At 38.4% G+C, this 21,146-nt stretch overlaps 1 protein-coding gene across 1 annotated transcript in view; it reads left to right on the plus strand.

Moving 5' to 3' along the window:
- LOC140240279 (uncharacterized) overlaps positions 1-21,146 on the plus strand; it is a 67,197-nt gene that overhangs the window by 15,759 nt on the left and 30,292 nt on the right. Inside the window, exons 2-5 of the mRNA XM_072320062.1 lie at positions 2,895-3,198; positions 4,113-4,252; positions 16,742-16,884; positions 19,935-20,216. Of these exons, the coding sequence (XP_072176163.1) occupies positions 2,895-3,198; positions 4,113-4,252; positions 16,742-16,884; positions 19,935-20,216 (869 nt within the window). The remainder of the gene's footprint in view (positions 1-2,894; positions 3,199-4,112; positions 4,253-16,741; positions 16,885-19,934; positions 20,217-21,146) is intronic.

Consider the following 21,146-nt stretch of genomic DNA (forward strand, 5'->3'; position numbering starts at 1 on the left):
AAAAAAAAAAAAAAAAAAAAAAAAATGGTACTAATACTAATAAGGATACAAGGTCTTGTCTTTGATTTCATGACAAAAACATGGAAGGAAACGGGATAAAATGTGTGTGTGCATGTAGAGTTAGTCCAAGGATGACTTTGGAAAGCTGTAGTATCTTCACTTCACTCAACGTGATTTGCATATATTTTTCCCCATTACAGCACTTTTTGAAGAAAAAAAGAAAATGTGAATCATACGATCTCCACAACTCCCAATATCCAAGGGCTCTCCCCTGTAGTTTTGTTGGCACTCCTGCACTTGTACATTGTACCATTCCCCACCCCCTTCCCTTTTAGTACACCATTTGGTGTTGCCAGCTTGAATGTCTTGTCGAATTGCTCTTTTATGTTGAAAAATGATGTGATTAAAGTAGCTGCTTCATACTGAAGAACATGCTAATCTAAAGCTAAAGAAAAAAAAAAAAAAAACAGAAGGAAAACTGGAGTGGAGGAAATTGCATGTCGTGTTCTCGTCTTTCTCGTTACTGTGCAACCTGCACTTGAAGTGCTCATACGTACACAAAGAGCGTGGGAGCCCGTAATGAAGCTCTGAACTGGTATCTCAAGCAGACAGAAAAATAAAGAAAAAAAAAAACAGGAATGAAAAGACAAAAAAAAAATATGAGTAGACTACACTATTAAAGAGAAGCTTAATGTGCAATTATTTTCTGGGAGCAGGTGCGAGAATCCACTGATGAGATAAACATGACAATTAGCTGTGAACGAAAATCAGATGATTTTTTTTTTTTCTTGTAGCACAGTGAGGATCATTTCTTGTTTTTGTTTTTGTTTTCTCTCTCACTTCTCATCTTTGCTTTTTGTGTTTTGTTTTTTTTCTATGGCAATTTACACGACCTAGCAAAATGTCATTGCTTGCTGGTGTGCCCCACGTTGGGCAGATATTAGCCTTTTTTTTTTTTCTTTTTATGTGCACCTTTCATGTTGCCTACGCAACAGAGTGAAAAACACAATAGCTGACTTTTTGTAGTCACCGGGGAAATGTACTGCTGCACCTGATTCCAAGATATCCAGGCACTTTGCTTCAAAGGTGTTTTCTGGATTTTATTTTTGTCTGCTGCTGCTTTAATTTTTTTATTTACCATTTTTTTTTTCTGTTGTTATTCTCTCGAGAAGGAGTTGCCGTGTTGTCCTGAAATGATATTAAAAGTAGAAAGAAAGAAAGAAAAAAAGACAATGTTAGGTGGTGTAAGGTTGAGGAAGAAAAGAAAGAGATAGAATCAGTTCTCATAAGGGGATATGATGAGGGAATCCTCATGTTTTCCCTTTGTCTGATTTTGCTATTAAATTGTGAAAATGTTATTGAACTGAAGAAAACCTGTGAGTTTCTGCTGCCATACTATAGTGTCCATGTGCAACTACATACAGAGCACCTTATTAGTCCTGCTGCGAGTAACTTTGTCCATAATGTGAACAGTAGTGTGGCTGGATACAGCACGTTTGCTACAATGAATAATTTAATAGACATTGGGTTGAAGCTGTAGGAACAAAAATGATATTATCCTGTTTAAGCATTTACATGGCAAATTGTAATTGCAAACTTGGACATTACTGCAAATTGAAATTGCAACACATACATAAAAAAAAAAAAATAGAAAAAAAGTATCAATCTTTCTGATGTGTGATTTTCCTTGTGATGTTTCAAATGGGATAGGGAGCAGCTCCCAGGCAAATTATTTTCACAATAGTAATGCTGTGATTATTCTTATGTCAATTTTTACTTTGTGCGTGTATGTCACTACATTGTAGATGAGCAGAATGCTCAGAGGAACAGTGTGTATACATGAAGGCGTCTATGAATTTCAAGGGAAACAAATGATGATTTTTTTTTTTTTTTTATCGTAAACAGGATCTGGAGTCAAGCAATGTACTCACAGAGCTTTGCTGACATTATACTTTGATAGATTTAATACAATTGATTTAGGATTCTATTGTCAGAGGAATTACATTGTTAATTACTTCTTCATACAAAAAATACACAGTGCATGGAAAGAACAGAATGGACTGTTTGACTTGATTTTTTAAGAGATTACATCATAAAACAAGGTTTGATTTAACTTGTCCACCTTTCATTACCCTTGCAGTGTTTTCTTGTGATAATATGACAGCTCAAACAAGTCACTTTTGTTAACCCGTTGAAGACGAGTCCCGAGTATACTCGGGCAAGTGTCTATGGGAAATGCATGTTGTAGCAAAATCAAACCGTCCTCAACGGGTTAATAGGAGAAACCCAAAAAGGCAAAGAAAGCACAAAAAAGGAGGGATGGTAATGCAACAAATCAATAATGATATATTTTCAATCATGCTGTTGTTCAGCAGGCATTTTAAAAGAATGATTTCAACTATAGTCTATTTCATTGTTTGATTCCAATGGAGTGATTTGCAACTTTGGGAATATGACTTTGTATTTTTTAATGAAATCATAGGGCTGCTCTGTGGAAAGACACCACCAGTCATCACCAGCAGCATCTTATATAATGATCATTACTTTAATATACCAATATCATTCATCTTCATTTTTTTAATCATTTGCCAGCAATCACCTTATGCAAAGAGTTCGCAAGTGAGGTTTAGGGAAAAGAAATCACTTCAAGTTCAATGCTGATGTCAAGATCTTTTTTGTATATTATGAGCTAATACGTGTACACTTGTACTTGACCATTCAAGAAAATTCTGATCACATGAAGTTACATGCTGGAGTGAGTGAATTTTGATACACACATAAAATGTACTGTAAGTTCTAAATTCTAAATTATCTAATCTTATTCTCCTTTTTCTTCCCCTGATTCTCTCTTTCTCTCTCTCTCTGTCTCTCCTTTTTTTCTTTTTTCATCACAGACGATGAGGAAGAAGTTCTTTGTGCTACGTTCCGAGAGCGGCAGCGGCCCCGCGCGGCTAGAGTACTACGACAACGAGAAGAAGTTCCGGCTCGGCGGGGAGGCCAAGCGCTCTGTGCCGCTATCCTCCTGCTTCAACATCAACAAGAAGTCGGACGCAAAACACAAGCACGCCATTGCCCTCTACACCAAGGACGACTGCTTCTCCCTGGTGGCCGAAGACGAGGACTCGCAGCAGGAGTGGCTGAGGGCGCTATTGGAACAGCAGCGGGCCGGCGGGGACGGGAAGCCCATACCGGCCTTCGGTAGGAGCAAAACGGGCCTTTGAAATCACAATGCAGTGGCGGAATAGTGATTACTGTAAAAGTAGAAGTTTTCGCCATTTGGAAATGCTTCCGCATTTTGCGTGACATTAAACTGCAACGTAGCTCAAAAATAAAAGTGTGTGAATATTTTTATTTGTCATGTGTATGTATTTGATATTTCATCTCTTTGATTCACAGAGTTAAAAACGTGAAATACATTTTACCTGGCTAATCACAGAAAAACAACAAAACAAAACAAAACAAAAACAAAACATTATTCACTCGAAATGTCCACTTTTACAATAAGTTGTTTTAAATGAGTCTATTGCAGGTTCTCTGGTCCCATGATAAGGAGCTGTTGATAATGTGCCTCATCTGTAGGAAATTAGAGTTACCTTTTTGTCATATGATGGGTGCTTGGGCTGAAACCACAATCGTATTATAGATTAATGAGCAGGATTTACTCTTCTGTTGTAGCCAATACTCCAAAACCCAATCACCTTTTAAAGTGAAATTGTTCATTAGGTTTCGTTCGGTTTCATTCGGTGATAGCTTGCATTCACACGTTGTACAATAAGTACATATTTTGCTGTGCATACCACAGACTACAAGTAGATCCAAATTTGCTCTTTTTGATAACCATCTTGGAGAAAGAATGATGTGAATAAAATAGCTTGGAATATTCACATGATGAGGAAGATGATCCACAGCCTTTGCATAGTGCCATATATCTGTTGCAGAAACATTCAAAGGCACAGACTCCTCCAAGAGAGTTAGCAATTGAATGCCTGGTGAAAAATGTGAGTTTTGAAGTGCTTTGGTATAGTCCAAATGCTTTGGATAATCAAACGGACAGTACGTAAGGATATTCACTGTCAAACCAATTCTTTTACTGTTCTTCATCAATGTTGTAGAACATGTTTGGCAGGTGACTGTTAAGCCCAAAGGCCTGGGGTCCAGCAAGTCGCTGAATGGGAGCTACCGCCTCTGCCTCACCACTACTACCATCAGCCTGGTCAGGATGAACTGTGAGAACGAGGCGCTGGAGTTCTCAGTAAGTACAATGCACCTCTTCAATCTTTTAAACGTCATCACTGTCTTCATTATCATCATGATATTGATGATGATGATGATGATGATGATGACCTCGGTTTGTTTGTTTGTTTGTTTGTTCATTTCCGTCTGAGAAGATGGCTGGATAGCCCATATTCAGCTATGCTAAGCTGGTCTTCAATGAGGTCCAGTTGGATGTGAATCGGTGAGTACTTCTTCATTCTAAATATGACCCTGCATCACAAAACCAACAAAAAGTCGCCAGACATGGATTTTTTAATAGTTAAGAGCAGGTTCTGAAAGAGCAGACTTTAAGTTTTGAAATGATGCATAACTCAATTCAAATGGACTGTTCTGACCTGATATAAATATTTAGCACACACTTTAGAAAAGTATGAACTGAGAAAAGAGGCTGTGAAGTACAGGGTCTATTTCCAGAGTGTGTGCTTTCTTCCCAATATTATAAAATCAGGCTAGCTGTGCGATGAATGGGACAAAAAATACAATGTAAATCACCAGAGCAACAACAATGAAGGGATTTTCAGATTAGCTGAAATTAAGCATGCTCTATTACACATTCTGTCCATGATTAATGCCAACTGTCAAACAGCAGCGTTATCCTTTTAAAAGTTATTAGAGTTGAAAGTGAATACTGTACAACAGATTTTCAAGAAATGAAAAGGGGCCTCGAAGACATACTTGATCTCACTACTTTACTGAAAAAGAGTTGTAGAAAAGTTGCTGAAAATGCACTTTCCCATTCATTTTGTGTTCCCAAGCTTTAAGAGGAATAATGTGGAAGAAGGATAGCTCTTTCGGAAAATATGAAAAACTCAAGATTGACGTGGTTGACCCACTTTCTCTGAGTCCTCACATGAAATCGAGGGGTGCAACTTTTTGTTGGTTTTGTGATGCACAGTCACATATGATGTCATTACTTTTCATCATCACTGTTTTCATCATCACCATGATGATGGTGATTATGATGATGATGATGATGGTGATGATGATGATGGTGATGATGATGATGATGATGGTCTTCTTCTTCATCCTCTTTCTGTTTTTGTGATGTGTGAATGTTAGCAGCCCTGACTGTGCATATGACCAAAGGTATTCAATCATTTTTTTTTTCTGAATTGCAACATCTTCACATACTTTATGAGTATCCAGTCCCCATCATATGTTTTGATTCTATCTACAATACAGACACAGAGTAGAAAAAAATGGGAAAAATAGAAGAAGATATTAAGAAGAAGAAATTTGAGGGCACTAGCACTTTTAATAGGAGGGTCAGGCTGAGGTATCAAAGTCTTCAGTGGTCCATCCATCAAGCACCTCTTTGGATACCCTGAAGTGGAAGGGGAAGTACCCCTCCACCACCCCCCTCTCCCCGCTCTCCCCCTCTCCCCTCCCCCTTGCCTCCTCTTTGTTCCCTCGACACAGGACTGGTGATAGAAATATCGCAATATGACGATGCTGTTGTCATGGCAATGCCGTAATGAGGGGGCTGTCCCCTGTTTGTCGTCGATTTGCAGTTTAGAAAACAAGCGTCTTGGGCAATGGCTGAAAGGTTGAACTTGTTTGGTTCTCCTTGGATGCTTTACACAACCATGTTCTATTCTCTCTTTTTTTTTTCTGTGTATGTTTTTTGAAATAACTATAAGACTGCTGGGAAAGATAATGATGACTAGGATGACTTTTTGTTACAACTTGTTGAAGGAGTGTGAAAAATCAAAGTTTTACAATGCAGTCCCTTTTTGCAAAGAGCAGTGCTTAATGCCCTTTTACTTTGTGTTCTCGCGTTTGCTGTTCTGGCATTTTACTGAAAAATTAATTTTATATTCCATTTTGATTAATATTGGGTTGTTTTTTTTTGTGTGTGTTAATCTTTCCACTCTATCCTCTTTAAGAAGGATGGTGTAGTTCTGGCTGAGGTGGGGATTTGGGTTTTACTAGTAATTTTTTGTGAGATAACTATAAATCGCTTACTGTATTCGCCGAATACTTCACGAGTTTTATATTTTCGTGAGTTTTGCAAGACGGGTGCTACTTGCAAATTCAAAAATGCACGAATATATCAACTCTGATCCTGACATGAATGTGACATGCATGCACACATTTCTCCGTTCAGTACTGTACTCAACAATCGCGAATTTTTATTTAAACCACTTGCAAAATTGTCGTTAAAGTCCCGATTCGCAAAAAAAAAAAGAAGAAAGAAATAAGATAGACTTTCTGTTACATATATGACATCTACAATATGTGAAATATTAGTCTTATCATATTTGAAAGCATCTCAGTGTACAGGGCTGTAGCTGAAAATGTGGCTCGTTGTTAAAAACTACCACATTTGTGCCAGTCAAAGTTTGCGTGAGAATTCACCAGCTGCTGCATGCCCCAGTTTGTGAAGACTCATTTGGGTTTTATGTATATCGTCAGGAAGACAAGATAACATTTAAAGAGCACTCTTGTCACCCCCGTATTGCAATGGTCTATTAGGAGAGAGATAGCGTGGACTTGACATTTAGTTCACAGATGTGTAATGGTGATAAGGTGCAGCTGAAACTTGAACAGAAACTTTCAGAGCTTGCACAAGAAGCCTACCCACGTACGTACCTGAACTCGTCAAGCCGCAGGGTAATTTTGCTGCGGAAGTAATGATTATATTGGTGTCATTAAATGCGTAATTTTGACAATTCACTCTGCAATAAAGAAAAGTTATGTTTATCTGTTTAATAATTCGTTAAATCTTCACAGTCTTGGAAAAGAAAAATACAACAGTGTGAATTTGGGACAGAAACTATATAGTCTTGAATTGTGCTACTTACACGTATCAAAGATCAGTTATGAATAGTGATACAAAGGTTTGGGATCATTCTGCACTGAAATAAACAACACTGCAGTATTTGAGGAAAAAAAATATTCTGCCTTTTGAATAGATACTGTAAACAGTAACTGGATTGTTATATTTAGAATGTACCACTGAACCATGGTATGTAAATTCTTGCACTTGATGCATTATGAGAAATTAAAGCTACTGTTTTATCATTGGGAGCAGCGATTTTTAGAAATGTTCGAGATACTGTAAAAGTGGATATTTTCGCGGGACTAATTTTTCGCGCTAGGCCGGGTCAGAAGAGTTTCGCGTGTTTTTAATTCCGCGGAATCAAGACATCACGCACAGGAACGTATTGCAAGCAAAAATATTTGCGTGTTTTTATTTTCACGCTAGTTTCTGGTTGCGCAAAATGCGCGAAAATTTCAACACCGTGAAAATTTCCACCTTTACAGTATCACATTTAATGCATATGTGTAGGTCAGTTGTATCACAAAACATACTGTATTAAAGATTTGCAATAAAGCCTAAAATTTGAGGAGATACCACTATTTTTCTCAATAAACCATAACTGTAGACGGTTTAGTCTAGAAACATTTTAATTATACTATTGTTCACATTTTGTACATTTTAGCAATACTTTACATTGATTATACTGATTCAACTTTTTACATTGGTTGTTTCTATCCCTAACTCACATTTTCGAACTATTTTGAAGTACTAAAGCTGGGTTTTTGTTTCATCTGCAAATGGTACATAATGCCTTTAAGTGGGGGGGGGGGGGGAGTATGCCAAGATTAGAGAACATCTTTTGTAGTGTTAGAGAAAAAGTTTGTGGACAGCTTCTCACAGCACATAGAAGAGAATGCACACACATGCACACACAACACACAATTTATATTTCATTACATATATTAAAACAAAAAACATAATGCTAGCTTCATGTTTTCAAGTTGCTGAGAAATTAGAAGAGTTTTTTTGCTTTTGCGTTCAAAGGAGGTTAGAAAATCAGGAGTATTCTACTCCTTGTAAACAGGGTCGTTGATGACGGTGTAAATGATATCATTTTTCACCGAGGCTGAAATCAGAGCGCCGCGTCTTCACGCCGGATCTATGGTAGTCATTTAATGTCATTACTAGTAATCCCTTGAGACCTTTCGTTGGCCTGGGGGGAATTAGAAACGATGTGCGATATATCTCTTTTAAAGTCGCCGTATTCTGAAAAGCCTTACTCTGAGACTTATGGGAGTACATGTATGACAGGCAACTCATCACCTAAACCCGTCTTGAGCCACGGTGTCACCGCAATCAGGCCAAAGGGTTTTTCATCCGGGGCAAGATATATATAGATAAAAAAACTGCTTAAACCAGTCAAAGTTCATGTTTAAGTTCATCAACCTATCTGTTCTTCTTCATCTCTCTGTGAGATACATGGAATGGGTGATTTCAAGTTCGGTGCTATGTAGTGCTATCTTCCAAACAACTGCCTTAAATCGAGCTCCAATACTGACGGTCAGATACCAATCACAATTATTGATCCCCAACACTACATTGTACACGTAGGTGTTGGCATCGGACCACTGACCATGAAGTCCGCGGAAATTGCGCGAGGAAGAAAGTGATGGTGCAAGTCAAATGCTAAAAGATGTAGCCATGACTGCTTTATAGTTTTATACACATAATGAGGAAAAATGAACTGAAATGCTACAAATTTCATCCCTTCTCCAAGACACAACGATCTTGATTTTGCTCCCAGGCTCAGATTTATGTAGGCACGATTAGAGCATTCATGTATGCTACCCAGGTGACCGTTGCATTAGTATTAGACTTTGCGCATACAACGTGCATCGATTATGGACGTGAATGTGGGTCTCGCACAGCAATGCTAACAACACTGAACTTGTAATGGCATAGATGATAATCCCTCTAGATGGGTTAGTGTTAATCATTAAATGGGGAAAAAGCACGTAAATCGCCAACACAAACGGCGAAGCTCAGTTTGGCAAACGGCATTCAACACCAGGCCCAACACCAACCACCGGATATACAATGTACAAGTACATCATAATCTTGAGGTTAACCTTCCAACACCAACTGATTTTAAGGTTGGTTTTATCGCCGGAATGAGTGTTGAGATAGCACTGCATTTTGATGCAGAAATCATAGTAGATGTGTCCTTGTTGAGGGCTTCTTCCAACTTCGTATAGTTTCATTTACATCACCCATTATTTTGGATCTGCGTAGTACATGACACAATAAAGTTTAATCTTGTACTTTCTTATAGCGAGTGTGTTAACAAGGCTAGTGCTTTACGGTATGGTAAATGGCACCTCTGAAGCCTCCAAAGCATGCTGCTGTACATCAAAGCAGAGACATGCTGCCTTCTGCAGTTGAATCCCTGGAAGCTCCTGAGTGGTGCTTCCCACTTTCAGTGCAACACTGACGTACAAATTGTATGTATACCATACTCTCATTGAGGGGTTTCATTGAATTTTGTAGCTTCTTGAAAGTTCATCGACATCTCTTGGGGCAAAACCAGAGTTTCCAATGGAGAATAATACCAGTGTTTCCCTGTGCGAAAGCGACTGTTTTGTCTTCTTTGATGATCCCTCCGCCCACCTTCTCTGCACAAGCCCACCCAAACTCATGTAGGATTGTTGTTGAGACCGAGCTTTTCTGAAGATATCCAGAGAAAGTTGATGTGTCTATTATTAAGAGGCAGTTTCACTAGTCGGGCGAAACCGTTTCTTACGTAGCTTTACACAGATAACTTGACCCTCATAACGACTAATGCATATGTGGAAATTGAACCACGACATAATGGGCAGGATGATGGAAAGAAGGTATTAATGCCAAGAGTCGTTTCAGCCCACATTTCGTTCGCCCAGTCGTCCGTTTATAGCTTGTGATTGCACAGTGGTGATCTCACCCTCCTGTGCTCCGTTTAGATGCCAGCCGAATCGGGGGTAATCAGCAGAGAGTGGGTGGTGTCCTTATCAGAGGATGAGATGCACTCATCATCTATCTCTTTAGTCTTGCCAAACCCACATGGTGGTGGAATAGAGTTTTAGAGTATGACATCATCTTCATTCTTTAATTAAAGGTGAAATCAACATTTAACTTTAACAGAGTTTTATCTTGGTTCTTTTATTTGCTTTTTTCCACGCAAAGATGAGGAAATTAGTAACCAGAATTCTCAAAGATAGGTTGAATTTAATCAGGTATGCAAATTGTGATGGTGTAAATGTCATACTGTGTACGCCAACACATCCAATAATGAACGTGAGCTAATTTTGGCATGTGGAAGGCACACCTGTTTCACTTTTGTTTAAAGTCCATGGAATGAATTCAAACCATGGATTGGATATTGATATAATCCACCTTTTTGAGTCTAGTCTAGGTCAATGTGTTTGAATAATGCCATCTGGGTGTAACATGTACAAAATTTGTAGGTTGTGCAGTCCCAAAAGTCACTTGCCAAAGATAGAAGAAAAATCTGATAAGACTCCCCATGTGTTGAAGTCCAGAAGAAATCAGTCACAGCAGCTTATGATTTGCAGGTACACACACACACACACACACACACACACACACCTTTTACATCAAGTTCATCTAGGTTACAAAATATCTTAACCCCTGGTTTGCCCATTCAAGCACTTTAGATAGGTTTAACGTGCCAAACTTTTTCATTAGCATTTTAATAGGAATCCATCCAAACCTGACCTGCGTGTAAAAATTAGCAAGCCCACTCAGATCTAACAATTATGCGCCTCATCAAGTCCAACAGAAAAGATACTGAGGGACGAGGTAATCTCTATTTATTGACGATTACGTATGAAGTTGAGGTTGGCACTTTCTTCAATATGTCTCCCTCTAACAATGAAATTTGTAAGATCGCTAAACTGCTGATCTGTGATTTAACCCTATTCTAACTGGGGGGGGGGGGGGGGTCAAATTGACCCCCCCCCAACGTTTCGCGCCACGATTCCGCAACGCGCAAAGATTTTGCCGCGTCGTATCATGACTTTTTTCATTGAAGTCTCCCGCATATTTTGAGACCAAATCTACAATGTCCGGGTACACCGTTCTGAAGTTATGCAATGTTTTGCATATATGCATGTCAACCCCAAAACCGCTCAAATTCATGATTTCGTGTGCAAATCCAATGCAAACTGTGTTTTTTTGTTTAATTGATATAAATTAGATTATTTCAACTTTTAACCATTGAAATAAATAAATTCTAATGTAGACAAGCTTGAAAAAGTGCCTCCAACAAATTTTGGCAAAAAACAATAGAAAACAAAAGATCAAAAAAACAATAAAATACATAAGAAATTAACAAAACAATAAAAAACAAAAGAAAATGATTTTGATTGCGCTATTTTTTCACAAGAAAATTGTTTGATGTGTCTTGAGGAACTCTGACACAAAAATTTAATAATCCGTCAGTCTTTTTGATGGAGTTATACAATGTAGGTGAAAATATGATTTCATGCGTTAATTTGCATAATTAATTTATTAAAAAGTATGAAATCAACATTTTTCTATTGTATGACCATGTAATCTTGTAGTTGACATCCGGCTCTATGTTCAGGCAAACACGATCGGCGGCCGAGATCTGAAGTGGGGGTCAAATTGACCCCCCCCAGTAAAATCTTGGTCTCAAATAGCCCAGTTAGAATAGGGTTAGGGCAAGTCCAAGATAATGTCCCCTCAGATGCTCAAAATTCATCTTGATTTTATCAAAAAGTTATTGATATCATGTTGTAGCCAAAGAGTTAAATCATATATTTGCAGCAAAGAAAATATTGAATTATGCAAATTTATGCAAGAAATATGGCCTTGATTTGCATAAATCAAAAACAAACCTTACGTATGGGACAAATTATAAATATTCATCTAAAATCAGTTGAATTTGTCCTTGACCTAATTCCTTTATGGACATGACCCCTGTATGAGTTAGTATAATCTGCAATTGGTAAGACAAGGTCAGCACATTAATTATGCAAATTATGCACTTTCCCAGAACATAGTGTCCCATACGTAAGGATTTGAGTATGTTTTTTTAAGTTTTTTCTGAAGATTTGTAACATTGACCAATCATACTTCAGGAAGTTCTAATTTATTCATTTCAACTCCAGATTAGCAAAACTAAATGAGGAAATTTAATTAGTCCTTCATCTTATAACTAATTAAAGTTTGCTTACGTATGGGACAAATGCCTTACGTATGGGACATTACATGCAAAGTGAATGGGAAAACCGCCTTTTGACATGGATGCTATATGTCCTTACATTTGTTTGGTTAATGGTTATCTTTGCACCTACTCTGAAGGATATGTCTATATATCTGCCTCTCCTACTCAGTTGACCTCAGGGAGAGTGTAAGAACAGCATTATTGAGTCATTCTATGATTAAGAAAGGAAAATAAAGAATATTCATTTATACTTGTATTTTCTTATTTTCATTACAGGCTGTGCAGCTGGTCTTAAATTAACATTCCCCGTTAACATTTTGATATTGGACATTTTCTTAATTCAGTTATCATTTTCAACTTTACCTCTCTACAAAATTACTTTGTCCAAGAATGGGATTCTCTGAGTGTCATTTTACAGGTTGTAGGTGCAGTACACTGTTCAGCATGTACCACAGGTTGTACAGCCTCAAAAGCGAAATCAAAACAATTGTGCTTATGGCGCGCATCAATGACAACATTATAGGTCTTACTGAAAAGAAAAATCACTTAAGGTGTGAGCAGGTAACTTTGTCATTACTAGAGTTGATAGCAAAGGAAAAACCCTATGAGAATACTTTTTATTTTGATATGATTGTTAATATTTCAACTGCTCACCCTCAGAATATGTCATGACTTATCAAGGTCATGAACATGATTTCTGAAAATCCTGTAAAATGAAGACTATATTTTACATTTGCTATAAACCACAATATCAATACTGGTTCTGTGGTTGGAGTGCTAAAAACACAAATTACACAAACAAATAGGGAATTCAATTTCTTTTCTATTTTGTGTTTGAAGAGACAGATGTGCTCTGAGACACCTTCATCAACTCATACTTACTTTGTACCCCACATCTACACAATTATCAACATACATTGCAATCTGGTACTGGTAGTGTATGATCAAATGAGGTTATTAGAATTTATTCAAAATTGTAATTTGCAGATCAGTGAGTTACTTAAGTGTTTCAAATCTAGATTTGAATGTGCAAATGATAATCTTTCCTGTATCACTACACAAGCATGTATGTATGTACAAAGTAACACAAATATTGTCGTCTTTGGTTTCATAGACACGAAGCCAAGCAATTTGAAAAAAAAAAACAGCACTGGTACATACATTCTTCTATCTCCTTAAAATCTAAAACTTTCATTAAAATTTGATTGATTTTGCAGTTCAGCTAAAATTCACATGGCAAAACATGATGATTACAGAGCAAAATGAAGTACTCTTGTTGTTGTTGTGTTTTGTGCTGCATTTCAAACAATTATAAAGCTTTATAAAAACTTAGACAACTTGCAAGGTAAGCCTAGAGCTACTGAAAGTACCCACTTCAAACTGTATTTGCAAATTACATTGTACATGACATTTGATTCTAAAGTTGAAATTATCAAGACTACAAATTAGTTATTGTACATGTACATGTATGCTATATCAAGGTCACAAGCTAGAATTCGCTCATTTTTTTTTTCATTTGATGAAAAAATATTGACTAGAGTAATTACAAATGGGCTAGAAATAGAGTGTCAGTATACTATATCTGTATGTGTAGACATCATGAGGACAGTGTTAATGCATGACGGAATCCAAACTAAGACATTTAATTGTAAATTGGTAATTACTTTTATTTGTTTTATTTTAGCTTTTGCTAGGTACCTGAACCGGGAAAGTACCCACTTAGAAGTCTATTTCATTTGTTACATGTTGTAGCATGATTTGTGGAACTGAATATGACACTATGGGGAAATTTAAAGTCATTCCCATGAATGCATTTGTGCACTAAAGACAAATGTCCCATACGTAAGTTGAGCCATGTCCCATACGTAAGGTGTACTTTCGTTAATTAAACCAACTTCATGAAAATATGCTTTATTCTTTTGCAGTGAAACTTTGCTGAAAGATACTTCAGTATTGTACCTTTCTTCACTTCCAAACAGAACTTGATCAGTAAGGTACTTTCAGAGAATTTTCAGTTCAAACTTTATTTTGAAAAACCCAGTTTTTCTCTGGTCCCATACGTAAGTTGGCATATTTTTCTTAATAAAACCATTAACCCAAGGTCAAATGACATCAAACTTAAACACAATATTCTTCTCAGGGATACCAGTCCTCCTGATGATAAACAATAAAATCCAAGTGCTCCTTCATTACTTTTCAGAGGTTTGAAATCTCTGAATGTCCCATACGTAAGGTGCGCGATATCTTGGACTTGCCCGTTAACAGACATGTCAGAAAAAAGGAACCAGTGGGACTCGAACCTGTCATTTACTGCTTTCCGGGCAGCTACACTACCACCAGGCTGTCCCTGGTTGCCGGCAGTGACACGATGAACCTGGAACAAATACCCAAGCTCCAAAATTCAGATATTGTTATGTTAAGTAGTCCAAGATATATGAAGTGTCTGGACATTTGTGCCAGTTGGCAAAGAAAGCCTTCTTGAATGTGTGCCAATTGTGAACAAAGAATGATATAGAGTTAATCAAGATGTCAGGGAAAGAAAGGTGCCAAGCCACCTGTTGTTACATTTGCTGCGTCTCCCATAGAGGGCAGTGACTCCGTCCTTATCTTCTTGCCGTAGTAAATGCAAATATGCCCCACAACGAACAATTGTGTATAGATAGAATGAGCATCAGCGTAGGTGCATTCACATTGGCAGGGAGATAAAACATGGTATTGCACTCAGTATTTCTTCAATTTGAATGTAGTTTGTCAGACAGAACATTGAAAGCTTTAGGCTGCGTTCACATAGAAGTATACTATTCGGGTATTCGGGCTCGTTTTTCGAGGGCACGCGAATAGCTTGAATCGAACAATAGGATTTCCTCACACCGGTTCACATAGGAGGGCACTATTCGAAAGTACCAAATAGCTGCGAAAAGTATAGCAAAGTGGGAATCGAACTTGTTCGATTTTCTTGCAGCGTATACCGTCTCTCGTTTATGAAATAATGACAATTTTGGTCTGGATTTGCCCTTTAGCAAAAATAAGCATGTAGACTGACATTCTGATGCAGTTTAGAAATTGTTAAATAAGCTTTGCTAGGATGTAGGAGGAAGAAATCCTCACTGCATGGGATGGTGAGTTGACGGTGCGGGTGATGGTGTATTCGGGGCCCGAATAGCGAATACTGAATAGCAAATACCGAATAGCGAATACTGAATACTTCTATGTGAACGCAGCCTTATGGCAATTGGACGAAAACACGTGTGAAAAAGTTGCAGAATTTCAAAAGTTTCAAGCATTTTGGGGAACGATGTAGGACGTGTAACTGTTCCAAGAAGAATCATTACAATCATTCCATTGTTGACAACTTTTTACATGGTGTTCAATAGTACTTCATGTACGTACAAGCCAAGGAGAAAAATGTGAAGCAGTTATGATGTGATCATTGATATGTAATTTCCATTTATGATTATAGTGACTGGTATCAGTCTTTTAACCCATCGAAGAGGACCTGATTTTTCTATAACACGCATTTACCATTCACCCCGGCCCTAGAATGCCTGGGATTAGTCTTAAATGTGTTAAGGGAGTATCCAGTCCAGTTTTAGTGAAGCCTTTACTACTCAGTTTGCAATGGCAGGCATTCATTTTGCATTGTAGTAAACATAATTGACAGTTGATGTACATTGTAGTTTCTCTTTGAGCGAAGTATTTGATTAATCCTTTTTTTTTTCCACTGCTCCTTTGTTTCTATGGGTAGAAATTGTTCCCTTCTCTTTCTCTTACTCTTTCTCTGTGTAGCAAAAAAAGAAAAAGCTGCTGAAAACTGCTTATCCAATGAGGGCGAGCCAATGGAGTAAAAGGTGTCAAAAGGGGCCTGAGCTTTCGATCCTAGCAGAATCTTCGTCAGAGGCAAAATGACAAACAGGCAGGGACAGGAATCACGTATAAGGACTACACACAACAAGAACAGTCAGGGACAGGCTGGGTACACAGAACAAAGAAAACAAAGGAGAGGGTGGGAGGTCACGGGCAAGGAGCCCAACAGGTAAAGGGAGGGGGATTAGAGCAGGAGGGTGGACAGACAAAAGGCAGAGGAGGGATGACAGGCAAAAGGCAGAGGAGGGTCAGTAATGATGCTGAGGACCATGGGGGCAACCATTGAAGGAAAAGGATGAATAGGGAGGCAACATCAAAGAAGATAAGGAACAACAGAGGGATATTTAAAAGAAAGGAAAAGAGTGAAATAGTAACAGCAAGGGGAAGGGGGGGGGGGGTGGGGGCTGAGCAAACAGTGAGCCCTGAAAAGGTGTACCAGGAGGAGGCAACAAAATGAAAGTAATCAAACATATCAAAGTATATATACACACACAGTAATGTTAATGATGATAATTATAGTAACAAATTATAAAAATATCTCTGTGTGGTACACACACTTTCACTTGTTGTTTCTCTTTTCTCTGCATTCACAGCTGTCGTCGATTCGTCGCTGCGGTCACTCCGACTGCTTCTTCTTCATGGAGGTCGGGAGGCAGGCGGTGACGGGACCGGGAGAGCTGTGGATGCAGGTGGAAGACACGGTCATCGCCCAGAGCATCCACGAAGCTTCCTTAGAGTAAGTACTCCCATCCTCACCCCCCCCCCCCCCCCTCACCCCCACCTCGAGCATCCACAAAGCTGAGTAAGTACTCCCACTCCTCCAACCCCCAAACAAAACAAAACTAAACAAAACAAAACAAAACAAAAACAAAAAAAGACCTGTGGCATAGTGGATGATGCTGTTGTCTCTGAAATAAGAAGTCCTGGGTTCAAATCCAACATGCAGAGATTCCATCTCTCCGGCATTTGGCAGGAGAAAAGCAATTCGTGGTAGAAGGTTTCATTCTCTCAGCTGAAGATGTGTGTGTCCATTGCAGATGAAGACGTTCGAGTCTGTAAAGCCAATGAATCTAGTGATTTGTCTTTTTTTTTTTGGTCAGGATGTTTTATTTCATTTTCGACAAAAAAGATATGAACATCACTTTTTTGATAACAGAAATTAAGGTGCGTAAAGTATAACATGAAAGAATGTATATACAATGATTGTACCACCTTATAATAATTATACACTATCATATAACTCAAGTGATTAGAAGCTATTATACAAATTATGCAAATTCGAAAAATGGAGGGACCCACTAAGAAGACAAAGCTTGTAGATTGTGGGCCCCTCGGAGGAAAAACATCAGTTGAGAAAAAAAGTAATAGTCTGGAAGCCCACTAGAAAGATAGATCAACAAAAGCAGACAGATATACAAACAAATAAACATGAAATGAGACTGGAGTAGGAGTAACAATACAATGGAGAGTTGACTATGAGACGAGACAAAATGAGGCAAAGCTAACATAATAGAAAAGAACAGAACAGACAAGACGTTCTACAGAGACAGCGAACTCGTAAGAAGTGTGTCGAGAAAGTGAGAAAAAGTGACGCAAGAAAGGGCAATAGACATATGATCGGAGAAATATCGTAGCATTATATGAATATAGTATACAAGAGCTAAAGTATACTTGGCAATCAATATGTGAAAACGTAGGTTCTTAGAAAAAAAGTTATAAAAGAAATAAAAACATTGAATTGATGTCTTTGCTATTATTATTTTCTCTTCCACTTCAGGTTATACATTTGTGTGTTTGGAATATACACAATAAATCCAATATACCTTTGATATGATGACCATTAAGAAGACAATACACACTGTGAAAAAAAGTGCAACAGACTCATCATAATCCATAATGCTTATCTGATATCTGCTACAAATATCACAAAGCAATGAGAAACTGCCCTTTTGCATGCCAAGATGGCTAACAGAAAATTTGGCTAAAGATGTTGTAGTGTTGTTGCTGTCATGTTGTTTCATATTATAGTCTTTTCTTCTTTTTTGTTTGTTTGAGCCCTCTTGCTTGCCTCGCTTGTCTGTGACCGCTTCCAATTTGTCAAAGAGGCTTGAGTGGCTCGCTGGGACCGCGATCCCTCCGGGTATCGGGTTAAGTGCATGGTGCGGATGATATTAGATGCGAGATGAAAAAGATAGATAGTATGATGTGTCGACAGGATGGGGCAGAAATGTGAAAGATCATCCTCTTTCCCCCGATACTGAAAGCTTTCTTTTGGAGGAAGAGAATGAGATAGAGATAGAAAGGGAGAAAGAAAGACAGAAAGGAAGCGAGAGGAAGACAGAAAAAGTCATTCAATTCAATTCAATTTTTTTATCATTTTCGGACGAGAACAAAGACATTTCACTTTCTTCGGTAACAGAGAATAACGTTTCCTAAGCAAAGCAAAGCAAACTGAGAAGAGTATACAATGATTGTGGTACCTTATAGTAATTATACATTGTTGTGGAAACTGAAGTGATGAAAATGAAATAGCAATACGCAATCTGCAAAAAATTGGGGGGACCCACTAAAAGACGAAGCTTGTAGAATGTGAGCTCCTCAGGTAAAAAAAACATCAATAGAAAAGTTAGTTAATGGACAAAGAATAAAAAGAGGTGTAGAAAAAAAAAAAAAAGGTCTGGAAGCCCACAGAGAACACATAGTTTTAAACAAACAGACACACATACATGTACACACATGTGAATAAACATGAAACGAGACTAGAACAGCAATGAAACTAATAAAGAGAGACTATTGAGACAAGACAGAAAGGAGAACGGATGATATTCTGAAGTTATTCAGCCATGAATGATATCATGTTTGAAATTGAAATTTCATCATTTGTTTTTTCTCCATGATCAGTGAAAAATTATCATGTATTGACATCATCAGCTCAGTTACATGCATTTTCATTTCAATTGTTTTAAAAGTTAGTGAAACGTCTCGATTGTATAACTTCCCCGATTTTTACCCAATTTCGATCAAATTTTCACTGCTGTGCTTGTACTCTTTTTTCACACTCTCATTTCAGATTGATTTCTGTTTAAACCTGTTGAAAACTAGTCCTGAGTATAATCAGGCAGGGGTCTGTGGGTAAATGCATGTTGTAGCAAAGTCAGCTCGTCCTCAATGGGTTAACCAGGCTTTAATTCCTCTATATGTCTTTACACGTACATATCACTATGCTGTATAGAAAGTCACAAATTTTATGGGGTGTTTAAGTTGCAGGATGGTGTCCTCCGCCTAGTCGTCATATATATATAAAACTGTGTTTATGTCATACTAATATTAGGCACTGTAATGAGGTTGCTCTCAGGTGTCATTCCTGATACTGATTGGATTTGTTGTTGTTGTTGTTTGGTCTTAATATCAATGACATGTCACCTCCTCCATATGTTCTTTGATTTTTTTTTCTTCACTTTATTCCTTGTGAAACAACTGGTAACAAGTGTGAAACAGAATGATCACATATTTTTCTGTTTGCCTTTGACATTCTAGAAATTGCCTTTTTGTCTTGGCAGCCATTTTGTAGAATGTCCCCAAATTCTAAATGGTAACAGTTGGACAGTGAGCTTTTTTTAATAACCCTCTGCTATGGGCTATCCAGCCATCTTCTCAGATGGAAATGAACAAACAAACAAACAAACAAACAAACAAACCTCATGAGGTAACTTTACTCCTTTGTTAATAAAATTCTTTTTACTGACCACGGTATTTTGTGTGATGTCTCTCCCTGTTTCTCCAAAGAGCGATGCGGTCGGTACGGCAACAAGAGGAGATGAGGCCACGCAGCCATAGCAGCACCATCAACTCCGGTGCGGGATCTGACCCGAAGGGCGTGTCCGGATCCGGCGGGCGTCGGCAGGCCAACACCCTGGGGCCCTCGTGGCGCACGCGTTGCGACAGCATGCCGGTGCCGAACCGGCAGGGCCCCGGGCGCTCCAACTCGCGGGTGCGCGTCAGCAGCGAGGGGGAGGAGGGACAACCGAGGGAGGAACACGTCATCGCCAGTAGCAGCAGTCCAGTGAGGTTTGTATAGAGGGCGCCCTTTGCAATTTTTCCTTGGTGGCTAAGTTTGAATGAGAACCTAAAGTTCAATGTAATAATGACTTCACTTAAGCATGACACAACAATGCATCACGTGTGTGAGCGGAGACTGTAAATGTTCTCTGAAGGTTTTGCACATTAGAAGAAGCTGTAGCTTGTACCTGTATGTGTACATTCACACAGTTCATTCTCTGCACCACGTACATGTGGATTCTTCATTGGATTAGCATCGACTTGCTCTGCTGGTGCACATTTATAAGTCCCGGGCCCTGTTTCATAAAGTTGTTCGTAAAGTTACGAACAACTTACGAGCGACTGGTGATCAGTACTTGTGGTGAATTATTGAAATTCTAGTAAGTATAGCACATCGCAACTGATCACCAGTCGCTCGTAAGTTGTTTGTAACTTTACGAACAGCTTTATGAAACACCCCCCTGGGGGGCTGTTCTTGAAGTTACGAACGACTGGCGATCGGTTCTTGTGCTGAATTATTGAAATTCTAGTTTAAAGTATAGCACATCAGAACTTGTATAACACATCAGAATCAGTCGTTCGTAAGTTTTATGAAACACCCTCCTGATCCTTGTCAGAATCCATCAGGATATATACATGTAGATCAAAACATACTGGTGGACAAAAGTCTAACAACTACACTATAGCTTCTTTGCGGGATGAGTTATCTGAGAGAGAATGTCTGTGGTGTCCCACAAAGCCGATGAAGTGAATGTGTCAAAGGAATGTTGCAGACCTCCCAACCTTACTGACTTTGAGGAAAGAATCTGAATTTTGACCATTCCCAGCTTTGTTGTTTCAACAGGAGTTTCCTTTTTTTTTTTCAGGAGTTTCATATTTTATTACGCACTCCTATGGGAACTGCTCTTTCTTTAATTCCTACTTTTTAGCCAAATCATC

This window comes from Diadema setosum, chromosome 16 (genome assembly GCF_964275005.1).
Source record: "Diadema setosum chromosome 16, eeDiaSeto1, whole genome shotgun sequence".
Lineage (NCBI taxonomy): Eukaryota > Metazoa > Echinodermata > Echinoidea > Diadematoida > Diadematidae > Diadema > Diadema setosum.